Source organism: Anabrus simplex, chromosome 1 (assembly GCF_040414725.1).
Source record: "Anabrus simplex isolate iqAnaSimp1 chromosome 1, ASM4041472v1, whole genome shotgun sequence".
In the NCBI taxonomy this organism is placed as follows: Eukaryota; Metazoa; Arthropoda; class Insecta; order Orthoptera; family Tettigoniidae; genus Anabrus; species Anabrus simplex.
The window spans coordinates 947,309,256-947,321,273 of record NC_090265.1 but is presented as its reverse complement, the minus strand read 5'-3'; the positions used below and the strand labels follow the sequence as shown (position 1 = coordinate 947,321,273).

Here is a 12,018-nt window from a genome sequence, read left to right as displayed (position 1 = left end):
TAGGTGTCGTGTATGCCAGTGATATACTGCAAAGAAGACTCAGAAGTGACATGTGTACAGTGCAGCATGGAAAAACAAGAATCTAGTGATGACACAGAATGACTGTAAGTTCTTTAACATCCAACCTTTATATTGTTAAAGCATCTTTGAATATTATTTATTTATAAGCTGGTTCAAAATTATTTACTTGTTTTGTAATATTAAACATAGCTTTTACTTAAGTTGTGTTACATTTTCGTGACCCGGTCTAAAACCCCATGCGTGCCTCCTCACAGGAGTATTTTTACACACCTGGGAGTATTTTTACATGCCCTCTCCAGGGTTAAACAACAAAAAATGTCAACAAACAAGTATATTTATCAAATATCAAATTTTTTACTTCAGTGCATATTTTAGGAGAGATGCCATATTATCCTAGAAAGCAATCTTAGATAAATGCTCTCCAAATAAGATAAATTTTAAAAATAACTTTGCTCCTTGTGGTTTTCTTATTGTTTGATATCTTGTGTGTATATTGTGCAGAGCAATCAGTACAACCCTCTTTCATGAGACCTAATAAATAATAAGAACAAATATAATGTCTTTGATATTCTAAATATTTGAGGTGTATGAAACATAGAAAGTTAGGAAGGTGAATAGGAACACATACAAGAGAGAATAAAATGATGCACTGTGGTGGGCAAATGGACCAATAGAAAGGAGAAACAAAGACAAACATGAAAATACAAAAGGGTAAGAACAAACTCCACATCTTCGCACATGCTAATCTCCATAGATGGGCTGTCCCCTCATCAATCCCTGTTCTTCCTGATCTATCTCTCCTTAGCCCCAGGTAAGCTTGTTTGTGCTTATGAACTTCACCAGCAGGGAGGTGGACATCCATGCTTGTTGACAGGCCCATGTGGCAAGTGCAGGATAAGGAGAGAGTTGGATAGATGCAAGAAAACAGAGAGAAAGAATGAAGCTGGGAGGCATAAGTGACCTTGTCTAGGGCTGAAAACAGAAAGTTCTGGAAGAACAAGGGTTAAGGAAGAGAGAAGTCATCTGTAGAAATGAAAGTTTGTGAAGGTGTGGAGTTGGTATTAACCCTTGTCTTTTTGTGCTCTTTATGTTTGTTCTTGTCTCTTCTTTTCATTGCTCCCTTCCCTCACTCCAGCCTGCAATTTTGTTCCTCACTGTGTGTGTGTACCTTTCTTCCTAACTTCTTATCCTTGAGGTGTCATACAGAGAGATAGCAACAAGAAAAGGAATGCATAATAGGATGAGCACAATGGCAAGTCAATGTGGGAAGATCTGATGGTGTGATTCTTGTCTTAAAAGGAAATACAACTGGGCAATCATCCTCTATTAACACTAACTAGAGGAAAAGAATTGGATGGGATCCGACACTTCAGAAATGAAGGTATTGGCCAAAGAAAGGTGAGGGCCATGAAGGGTGTGAAATTGAGAGACTCCCTAGGTCTCGCAAACCTAATAACCATCAGGATCAGAAAAGAACAAGAGTTGACCAAGAGAGGTGGGATGGGATAGATGAAAGTGAGGAGTCTGCCACAAGTGAAAGCAATGCCAGACTCAGCTAAGGGCCTCATGACCACCAACCCATGCTCGCAAGTTAAAAGCCTCTGGGGCTCCTTTCAGTCGCAGTTATGACAGGCAGGGGATACCATAGATGTTATTCTACCATTCTGATCCACAGGGGAAAGTGTGGGAAGAGAGAGCAACAGAAATAGGACACAATGACAAACATGAAAACACAAAAGGACAAGGGTTAATACCAACTCCACACCTTCACAAACTTCTACAGATGACTTCTCTCTTCCTTAACCCTTGTTCTTCATCTTCATACACTACTCTCTTCAAATAGATAGACTGTCTCCTCACTGGGATTCATAGGGAGAGAGCCTGTCAATTTGAAGACAGCAGTGTATGAAGATGTGGAAACTATCTTTGGCCTCTTGTCCTTGTGTCCTTTTTTCTGTTCCTTCCTCTTCCCACACTGACATACCATTGTGTTCATCCTGTTATGTGTTCCTTTTCTTGTTCCTATCTCTATATATGACTTGATTTGACACTTGTTTGTTCCCTTCCAATACTGTACTCTTATCCTTGTAGTTCCATTTCCACTACTAACATATATGTCCGACTCGTTGGCTGAATGGTCAGCGTACTGGTCTTCGGTTCAGAGGGTCCCGGGTTCGATTCCCGGCCGGGTTGGTTAATTCCATTGGCCTGGGGGCTGGGTGTTTGTGCTGTCCCCAACATCCCTGCAACTCACACACCACACATAACACTATCCTCCACCACAATAACACACAGTTACCTACACGTGGCAGATGCCCCCCACCCTCATTGGAGGGTCTGCCTTACAAGGGCTGCACTCGGCTAGAAATAGCCACACGAAATTAAAAATTAAAACTAACATATATAATAATAATGGTATATGGCCTACAAAGAGGCCTGGAGCAGGCTGTTTTTAGAAGGTGGCCTATTGTTGGTCTGCATGTCTGTGAGGATAAGGCCCTACCTGAGATGATTTCTAATAATAAAGATGGCACATGCGTCCAGCCCCACAAGCCAGATGAATTAATCAATTAAGGTTAAAATCCCCGATCTGGCCGGGTATCAAACCCGAGACCTTCTGGACCAAAAGCCAGACTGCTAATCATTTAGCCATGGAGCCATACTAACATATAAAATGTGATTAAACAATTCAATTTTTATTAAATATGAAAACTAAAATTGATTGAAAAACTCTTAACTTCTGAATCAGATTGTAATAATTAAAGAACAAAAGCATTGCCTTTCTTTATTGTTGATGTTCTTATGTCAAATATGGTCATAGATCTTGAAACACTCCAGATGTCAGATGTGTTCTACCCTAATATAAATATGCATTTGCCTTTATATAGCTCATTTAGAGTTTTAATTGTTCTTGTATGAGATAATGGATTCTTCTATTTCACAGATGTGCACCTTGCCATTCTTCATGTGAAACATGCAATGGTTCAAGTGAGACTCAATGCATCTCATGTCGTCCTGGACGATACTCTTTAGCTGGAACCTGTTCCAATGTATGTCCTGATGGTTACTACGCAGATAAGAAACGTCGAGAGTGTCTTAAATGTCCCAATGGTTGTGCCACATGTAATAGTGCAGTCTGCCTCACATGTAATGAAGGTTGGTCGCTGAATAGGAAAGGACGTTGTGTACCGGAAGGAAATATTCATTGTGATTCATGTAAGTTTGACCATGAAGCTATTTTTATTTATTGTAATAATTTAGTTGCTTAGCTTATAAAGATGATGTCAAGCTCTTTATCTGACCCTGTTCCACCACCACATGTAAAAAATACCAGACATAGGAGGTTAATTCCATTTTTGTTTTACATGTCAGGGAGTTTTTATAGTACTCCAAATTGTTTTACTGTTCTCAAAAATTCTTCTTGAGTTCAACCACCAGTTCTCTGCTCCAACAAAGCCAGGTACTTATTCCAGTTTGTTCTGTTCATTAACAGATAATGCTGCAGTTTTTGCTGCTCAAGGGCTAGCATAACTCTCTTTGAATTAAAATAAGCATGGATATGATTATAAAATCAGTAAACGAGAACTTGAATTATGTTTTATTGCAATTGTTAGAATACTCCAAAGAACACTGGATGCAAAGAGGAATTACACAGCCTAGCTGAAGTGTTGAAAGTCATGATAATCTCTCCACAACTTACACAGAAAATTCATGAGCACATGAATCACAGATGGCTTAATTTTAAAAAGTATTTAATCTACGTATAATAGAAAGAACTAGAATTGAAAACTAACTTCTGCATTTGAATGGGTGAAAACCATAATGGTATAAGTGACATTTAAAAAAAAAATGAGTTAAGTGCAGGATGTAACTCCGGGAGGATGTATCTCTTCACCAGCAAAGAGATACAAGTGATAGCGGTAATATTCTGCGCTCTAGTGGTGGGTGGTATAACTACAAATAGCATGCTTCATATGAGTGTTAAGATGTTTAAATGCCTTTTTTTCTGAATGACCAAAATGTTACTTATACCGTTATGGTTTTCATCCATTCATTTGTAAAGCACTGAAAGTAGACATACAAAAATGTATATGGTAGTTCTAGCATTATCACATCACATATTCTTGGAATCTTTTAGCACACCTTTCCCATTGTGAACATCTTGGTGGAGCAATGGGTGTTGTTACAGATGCTTCTTGAGGTGGCGTTAGATTCATTGGTACTGCTAGTGAACATGGTATTCTGGGCACATCAAAATATTGGATTGGGCCAAACATGGCAGATCTTTTTGCATTCATAACCAAAGTTGAGCATAGCTGGTTAATGTGCTTTTTCACTGTCCTCCCTGAATCCAGGTTGTATCACTTCCCCAAATTCCTTTGTACTTCTCCAAACTTCCAAAACATCCTTGCTGTTGATGAAAGTGCGGACTTGGACTCTCAAGGAAAATATTTAGAAAGCTAGTCCATGTTTATTGGGAGGAAGCTATACATTAAAATTCAAGACATTAGTTTGAGGCTAAAAATATGTGGTGTACATCAAATTACTAATACAGATATGCTCTGCCAAAATTTGTGTTTGTCAGTACATGCAGGCAACAAATTGAAGATGCAAGTAAATCAGAAATATATTTTTTCTCTCTTTTTATGGTGTAGCCTTTCTTTCTTTCTTTCTTTCTTTCTTTCTTCATTCATTCATTCATTCATTCATTCATTCATTAAATTATTCATCTGACTACTTTTGTACAATTGTTATGAATTGTATGGTGATATCATTACAGCGGAATACTTTGAGGATGGACATTGCCGTCCCTGCCATTCGACCTGCGAGACCTGTAATGGAGCAACCGAGGATGCCTGTCTCACTTGCCCTTCACCACTATTACTTCAGAATTCCCACTGTTTGGCTGCCTGTCAAGATGGCTCCTTCATTGAGCAGGGAGTGTGTGCACCTTGTCTGCATACTTGTCTGCGCTGTGTCTCTCGTATCAACTGCACCTCATGTGTAACTGGTTTACACCTTCAAAATGGACAGTGTCAAGCCACTTGTGCTCCAGGGTGAGTAGTATACACAGATGGTTTGGTTTGATAGAATATTGAGTCTCTAGAGGATGGGCTGGTGACCTAGATGTTAGGCCCGTTTAAACAACAAGCATCATTATCTCTAGAGGATCTATTTGTTTATGAAGTAACATTTGTTACTTTTGATGCAGTATGTTTGGTTATCAACTCTGTATTATTGTATGAGAAGCAACAGCCTGGTATACTGTGCTCTGTGACGTCTATTATTTGGTGACTAAATTGCAATTGAGTAACCATGAAAATTATTTCTTCCCGTAATTTTAATTAGTGACTTCTAGCATTTCAAATAATTTGCCCTTTATTTTACAAAACAATGGCGTGTTAAAATTCTGATATCTAAACCAAAGTACATTTTGCATATGCTGAAAAGACGCTCTGGGGGCCACTTGAAGGAATACCTGTTTTCATTTTCAAGAACATCCCCAGCAATGATGAATATATTGTAGGATAAGTTTGATGTCTTCGGAAGTACTGTAGAGGTAAGAAGGTACCTCCTCCAGCACCCATGAAGCTACTGGTTCTGCTTTAGTAGAACTGAAAAGTTATCTTAATCGTCCATTCAGAAGATAGTGGGTTCGAATCCCACCATCGGCAGCCATGAAGATGGTTTTCTGTGGTTTCCCATTTACACACCAGGCAAATGCTGGGGCTGCACGTTAATTAAGGTCATGGCCACTACCTTCTCAATCCTAGCCCTCTCCCATCTGTGCATCGCCGAAAATCTTTGATGTATTAGTGCGACTTTAAACCACTACCGTAACAAAAAAGATAAAAACCGGACACGCTTTTACTCATTTACTTCCGAACTCTGTGTGTATATAATGGAAAGGGTATTAACACTAGAACGGCCGAACATTCCTCATACCTATAAAGGCCGCAGGCGGTCATTTTGACCGCTGCCGCTTACTGACATATACCTAGGATCCAGGATCTGAGAAACATGCGAATGTTCAATTATTTATTTTAAAACAACATAGTTAACCATTAGGATGTATTGTATACGGGTGAATCCATTGTTAAATATTAATAATTGTTCATATTATCTCACTTCTGATAGGTAACAATGAAATATTTCGGCGGTCTTGCTATTGAATGCCTTTGTGAAAAATTATGATAAAAATAACGGTCTCTATTTGTTTACAAGCCTATTTAGGCACTTGACAAGCAATTCATGCAAGTTATTACCTTACACGAACATTTTCCACAGACTACTTTGTTGCACGAAGAACATGTGTCAGAGGTTTTGTTCTGTTTACAATTGGAGTTCACTTGACATTGTCGTCGCTTTCGACTGGCATATTGAACCTGAATCTGAGGCTCAGGCTGAAGTGTAGGGAGTTCAATCAACCAGGATCTTGTCTTCACAAAATCAGATCTTAGTTCTTGTATTACTTCAAGAATATAATCATCTCGGGAGATTCTCTGTCCCGTAACTTCCTTGTAGACCATACATGAATTTATTGCTTCGGCATCCAGCTCTAGTGGAGTATTCACGCGCCATTTGATCAACTACATCCACACCATACTTAGTTTCGTTATAAAATTCAGTAGTACTAGGGAGCTTCTTGTTATCTTCACTGACTCGAACGCTTGGATGTAGAGTGCTTAGCAGAAGCACATTCTTGTTCATTTTTCCTTGATATACTGTGAGAGTAGTGTGATCTTCCTTCTGAAGTATGACAGTCTCGTACAGATTCATACGTAGTGCTTTGATTGACACTGGGATTTCCTTCCGCACTCGATTGATTGTTCCAACAATACTAGTTTTCTTCTCTTTCCGTCTCTCAGCCAACTTTATCGATGTAGAGAAGTTATCAGTGGTCACGTTACGTCCTTTCATGAGGTATGGGTCCATAAGTTTCATGACAACATTTTCAGGCAGTGACTCACTGGCGGGTCGCATTTCGTCTTTCCCAAGATAAGGAAACCCATTGCACACATACTTAGAATCAACGTCTACCAGTAGCCAGAATTTTATGCCAAATTGATCTGGCTTGTTGGCCATGTACTGCGTGAACCTGCACCGAGCTTTGCTGGGGAAGAGTTGTTCATCAGCTGTGACATTCGCTCCTGGTTTATAGCACGCATAACAATTCTCAATAAATCTATTCCAAATAGCCGAAGCCAAAGCAAATTTATCTCTCTGCAAACGAGTGGATCTACTTTTACGGAGATCAAAGCGCAAATACCTTAGAATTTCTTTGAACCTGTTTCTTGCCATAGTGTTAGTGAAAACAGGGGGACCCCATAAAGAAGACCACATATGATCTACAGCTAGATTAGTAAGTTTATAAGCTCCACGGGCGTATAACAAAGCAATAAAAGCATCTAATTCTTCCAAAGAAATAGACCAATTATTATCCGTTGTCTGTCTACGAGCTTCGGTCTCTGTACACATCTTTATATGCTTCAACATGGATGCGTCAATGAATAAACGCCAGGCACTAACCTTGCTGTTAGTCTCTACGTTACGCTTAGCGTGAGAAGTAGGCCCTGCTGCCTCTTTCAGTACATTCTGAGCAGCCATCCTTCCAGGGGGGTTCCCACTACTGTCGACAACAGTCCAAATAGTTATTCCATCATTACCACATAACTGATCCCTTGGTGCAAATGAAGAAGACTTTACCAGTTCATGACCTCTCCCACCTCGTTCCCTTCCTCTTCGAACAGGTTGCCTGCTGCTAAGAGATCGTCCTCTGCTGCAAGATTGATCACGGCTGGTTGAAGGAGTAACTGCGTCTGTCGTAGGTGCGAAGTCCACTGTGTGCATATTTTCATCAGGCGAATCACCATCACTATCAGACATATTATCACACTGTTGAGTTATAAAATTCTCATCGTCACTCATTGCGTCTATATCTGATAACGTATCTTCGTCACCTGATTCGTCTTCTCCTAGCTTTTCAAGTTCTGCTAATAATTGAACAGGAGTAAGTTTTTGCCGCCGAGCCATTATTACGCACTATACGCCACAAGGGACAGGCACTAACTCGTCCACTCGCAACCACTGCTAGAGGCATACTATTTAGTTATATCATACGCCCCTATAGCGCCACTTGTAAATATATCACACGAAGCAAGCAGTGAGCAGAATAGAGCTCACCGTATCAAGGAAGTGAAGCGGTCAAAATGACCGCTTATGGCCTTCCTAGGTATAAGGGACAATATCGGTGTTCCCTTATTATCTACGGATGTAATTTTTGGCGTGAATGTACATAACCCTAAAAGATTAAAAGTCACAAAAGAACAACCTCGTGCGTAAAAAGTTACGAGCGTGGGAATACCTTGAAATTCGCTAACGGTCAAAATGACCGCTCTGGCCGTTCTAGTGTTAACAAATGGAAGTGAATAGGCCTACTTTTAAGATATGAAGAAAGAAAGAAAAGAACACAAGAGGACAAGCACAAAATCAGGCTTATTATTATTATTATTATTATTATTATTATTATTATTATTTATTAGCGTATGATGTGTACATGACAATCAAAATATGCAAACATAATACAAAATGTACAAATATACAAGTTGGTGACAGCATCAGGACTTCACTTTTATATTTTAATGTCCAAGTTTTTTATCCATGTAATCACTTCTGGTGTTACTTCAGAAAATTCGTCCACAGAGCCAGGAAATGCACGTAGGGGGCACTCTTGAACTATGTGCTTGATAGACTGCACTTGAGCACCACAGTCACAGCAGGGAGAATCTATCCATCCCCACAGATGTAAGGCTGCGCCAGTCCTACCGACACAACATCGGACCCTGTTCAGGGTTGACCAAACAGCACGGGGCAGACTAAAGCCAGCCAGTTTCATGCTGGGGTCGGAGATATCACATAAGCCACTGGGAGACGACATCCTCCAGTCTTCTCTCCAGGCATTCCTGGGATTGAACCGAAAACATGACAGGTCCAAAGCTGTCTTCCATGCTGGTTTTCTTGATTTCAGCCTAGTTGAAGTGTGCTGCTTTATATCCTGATGTATAGGAAGGACCTCATTCTTCACTATTCTGCACCATAAGCTATTAAGTGCTTGTTGTCTCCTTATATGAGGGCGAGAGATGTTGCAAAGGACAGGTAACCATTGCACTGGAGTTGAGTACAGCATGCCGGATACAATGCGCACAGCCTGGTGAAGTTGGATATCAATTAGATTGCAGTGAGAGCTATTTAACCATATTCTGGCACAATACTCAGCTGTAGAATACACCATGGCCAAGGCGGTAGTTCGCAAAGTATTGGCGTCAGCTCCCCATGAAGTTCCAGCTAACTTGCTCAGCAGGTTATTCTGGGTCTTAAGTTTGGCGGCTGTTTTTTCTATGTGACTTTGATATGTCAGTGATCTGTCTAATGTTACACCTAGGTATTTTGGTGTACTATTGTATTTCAAAAGTTGATTCCTGAACCATATCCTAGGTTGATAAGTAGCCTCTAAGTTGTTGAGATGGTATGCGGCTACTTCCGTCTTCGAAGGACTTGGCTGAAGTCTCCACTTCCTAAAGTATTCATCCATCACCCGTAGATATTCAAACAGTATATCCTCAGCCTCCTTGAAAGTAGATCTCTGTATTGTTAGGTTTATATCGCCAGCATAAATGAATTTCCGAGCTGTAGTTTCTGGGTTATCATGGATGTACAAATTGAACAGTATAGGGGCTAAGAATGAACCCTGCAGTAAGCTGTTATTCAATTTGTGAAATCTACTCCTGGAATTTTCAGAGAATACCTGGAATAATCAATTACTCAATACATTATCAGTGAGAGTAATCACCTTAAGACAAGGTACAATCTTGATGAGCTTCAGGAGGAGACCCTTTCTCCAGACAGTATCATAGGCCGCTGACAGATCAAGGAAGACAGAAACATTTTTAAATTTCTTCTCAAAACCAATCTCCAGATATGATGTTAAGGCAAGGACTTGGTCATTACAGTCTCGCTTGGGGCGGAACCCAGCTTGCTCTATTGGGATCAGGTGTTCAATTGCAGGATTGAATGGGCAGAGTGAGTAACAGGAAGGAGAGTCAAGGACACAAATGTGAAAACATGGAAGTATAAAGACGATCATTCTTCGGAGAAGAACTCTCAAGAATAGCCTATCAGGTAGTGGGGATGTTCGCTACTTTGCCAAAACTGGGAAACAGAAATAAGCTCTGAGGGAAGAGGGAAATGTAGAAAGAAATAGGTCTTAAGAACTGGGATTTATAGGATGAGAAGCCATCTATTTAGACAACAATGTGTGAAGTTGTCAAGTTTGTCTTTGTGTTCTTATTTTTACAACATATCTTAGTCTTTCCTTTCTGTTTGCTCTCTCTGATCACACTAGCCTGTAATTGTATTTGACCTTTGCGTTCCTATCCTTTTTTTCCTCTCCTTAAAGCATATTATTGTGAAGGCAATAATTTATAATAGACCTCAGCTTCATAAAAAATGTGAATGTAGATTTCTTTCTTTAAATATTACATAATACTCAGTGATGTACAATAATTTTCTGACCAAGGAAATGTGTGTTTTAACTTCTTTTCTATGCTGGATGTCTAGGCTGACCAGATGTCCTCCTTTTGCGATGTCTGTCCTCCCAAAATTTGCTAGTGTGGTAGGACGCCCAAATATCCTTCCTTGCAGATTGTAAACTTCAAACATCCCGCTTTTCCAAAATGTGGTAAAAGAATAAGACGTGTTTCGTACATTCGCTGCTAGTATGTACAGATGCTGCCAACTGGTCATGTTATCTATGTAGACTTGGTCATAGAGACTAAGAATTTTCACGGACTCAGGTTGGCAACACTTCTGCACATACTGAATTCTTTGTTTTTGTTTGTGACTTCTGTTAACGTCAGTCTGTTCAGTTAGTTATCATGACATGCTAATTACATGTAATCCATAACCATTAAAAGTATTAAACATGATTTTTATGCTAAACAAGAAAGATCACTGCTTAAACCAGAATATGCTTTCATCTGTGACTTGCAGGAGTAATATCAGTTTATCAAAAAGACAAATTTGGAAAGTGATGTCTTGTGTGAAACATGTAGGGGAACTTTCAGTATTGCACATGGTGGTGCTAGCGGCATAACAAAACACTTGGTATCTGCACACCATAAATCTTCTAAAATAAGTGTAAGTTCTTTGAAAGTGATGATGTTGTTCTTTGAAAACACTGTGCCAACATCTAGATATATTGAAATCACTGCATATGAAGGAGTTTGAACCTATCATACAATTAAAGAAAATCAAAGTTTCCGTGGAAATGACTGCACCTCAAAACTAATGTTTAAAGCCAAAATATTCATGCACCTGTACAAAATGTGAGGCCATAGTTATGGAAGTATTTGCACCTTTCTCTGTGCAAGAAGTAAAGCAGCAATTAGGAGAGGCACATTACTTTTCTGTTCCAACAGACGCTTCAAATCACAGATAAGTGAAATTATTTCCCATTCTTGTTAGATTTTATTGACCATATGGTAGTGTGTAAATGAAACTGTTGGATCAACAATTGCAGTCAGAAGAAGCCTCCAGATACTGTGGTTAAATATTTCAGTGAAGTATTGGTTGAAAATGATCTTGCAAGTAAGGTTATTTATTGTTTTCTGTGATGATAACACAAACAGCAATTTAGATGGAGATGAAAGGAAGGGACAAAACAATGCATTCAGAAAATTAAACATATTTTTGGAGAGAGAAGTGTTATGCAGAGGATGTGGTGTACATGTTCTTAACAACGCAATGCAGTCAGCCAGTGATTGCTTGCTTATTGATTTGGAGACTGATAGTGAAGATAGTGAAGAACTAAAAGAATTTTGTACATTTGTGGATGTTGAACACAAACAAATCCTAAGGTACAGTAAAACAAGGTGGATGTCTGTCATGCTTGCAGTAAGCAGAAACACAGATGTATATCCAGGCATAAAATCGTACGTT

At 39.4% G+C, this 12,018-nt stretch overlaps 1 protein-coding gene across 1 annotated transcript in view; it reads left to right on the top strand.

Moving 5' to 3' along the window:
- The window catches only part of Fur2 (furin-like protease 2), a 147,831-nt gene that overhangs the window by 106,448 nt on the left and 29,365 nt on the right, over positions 1–12,018 (top strand). The window contains exons 11-12 of the mRNA XM_067136712.2: positions 2,966–3,237; positions 4,802–5,078. Coding sequence (XP_066992813.1) covers positions 2,966–3,237; positions 4,802–5,078 — 549 coding nt within the window. The remainder of the gene's footprint in view (positions 1–2,965; positions 3,238–4,801; positions 5,079–12,018) is intronic.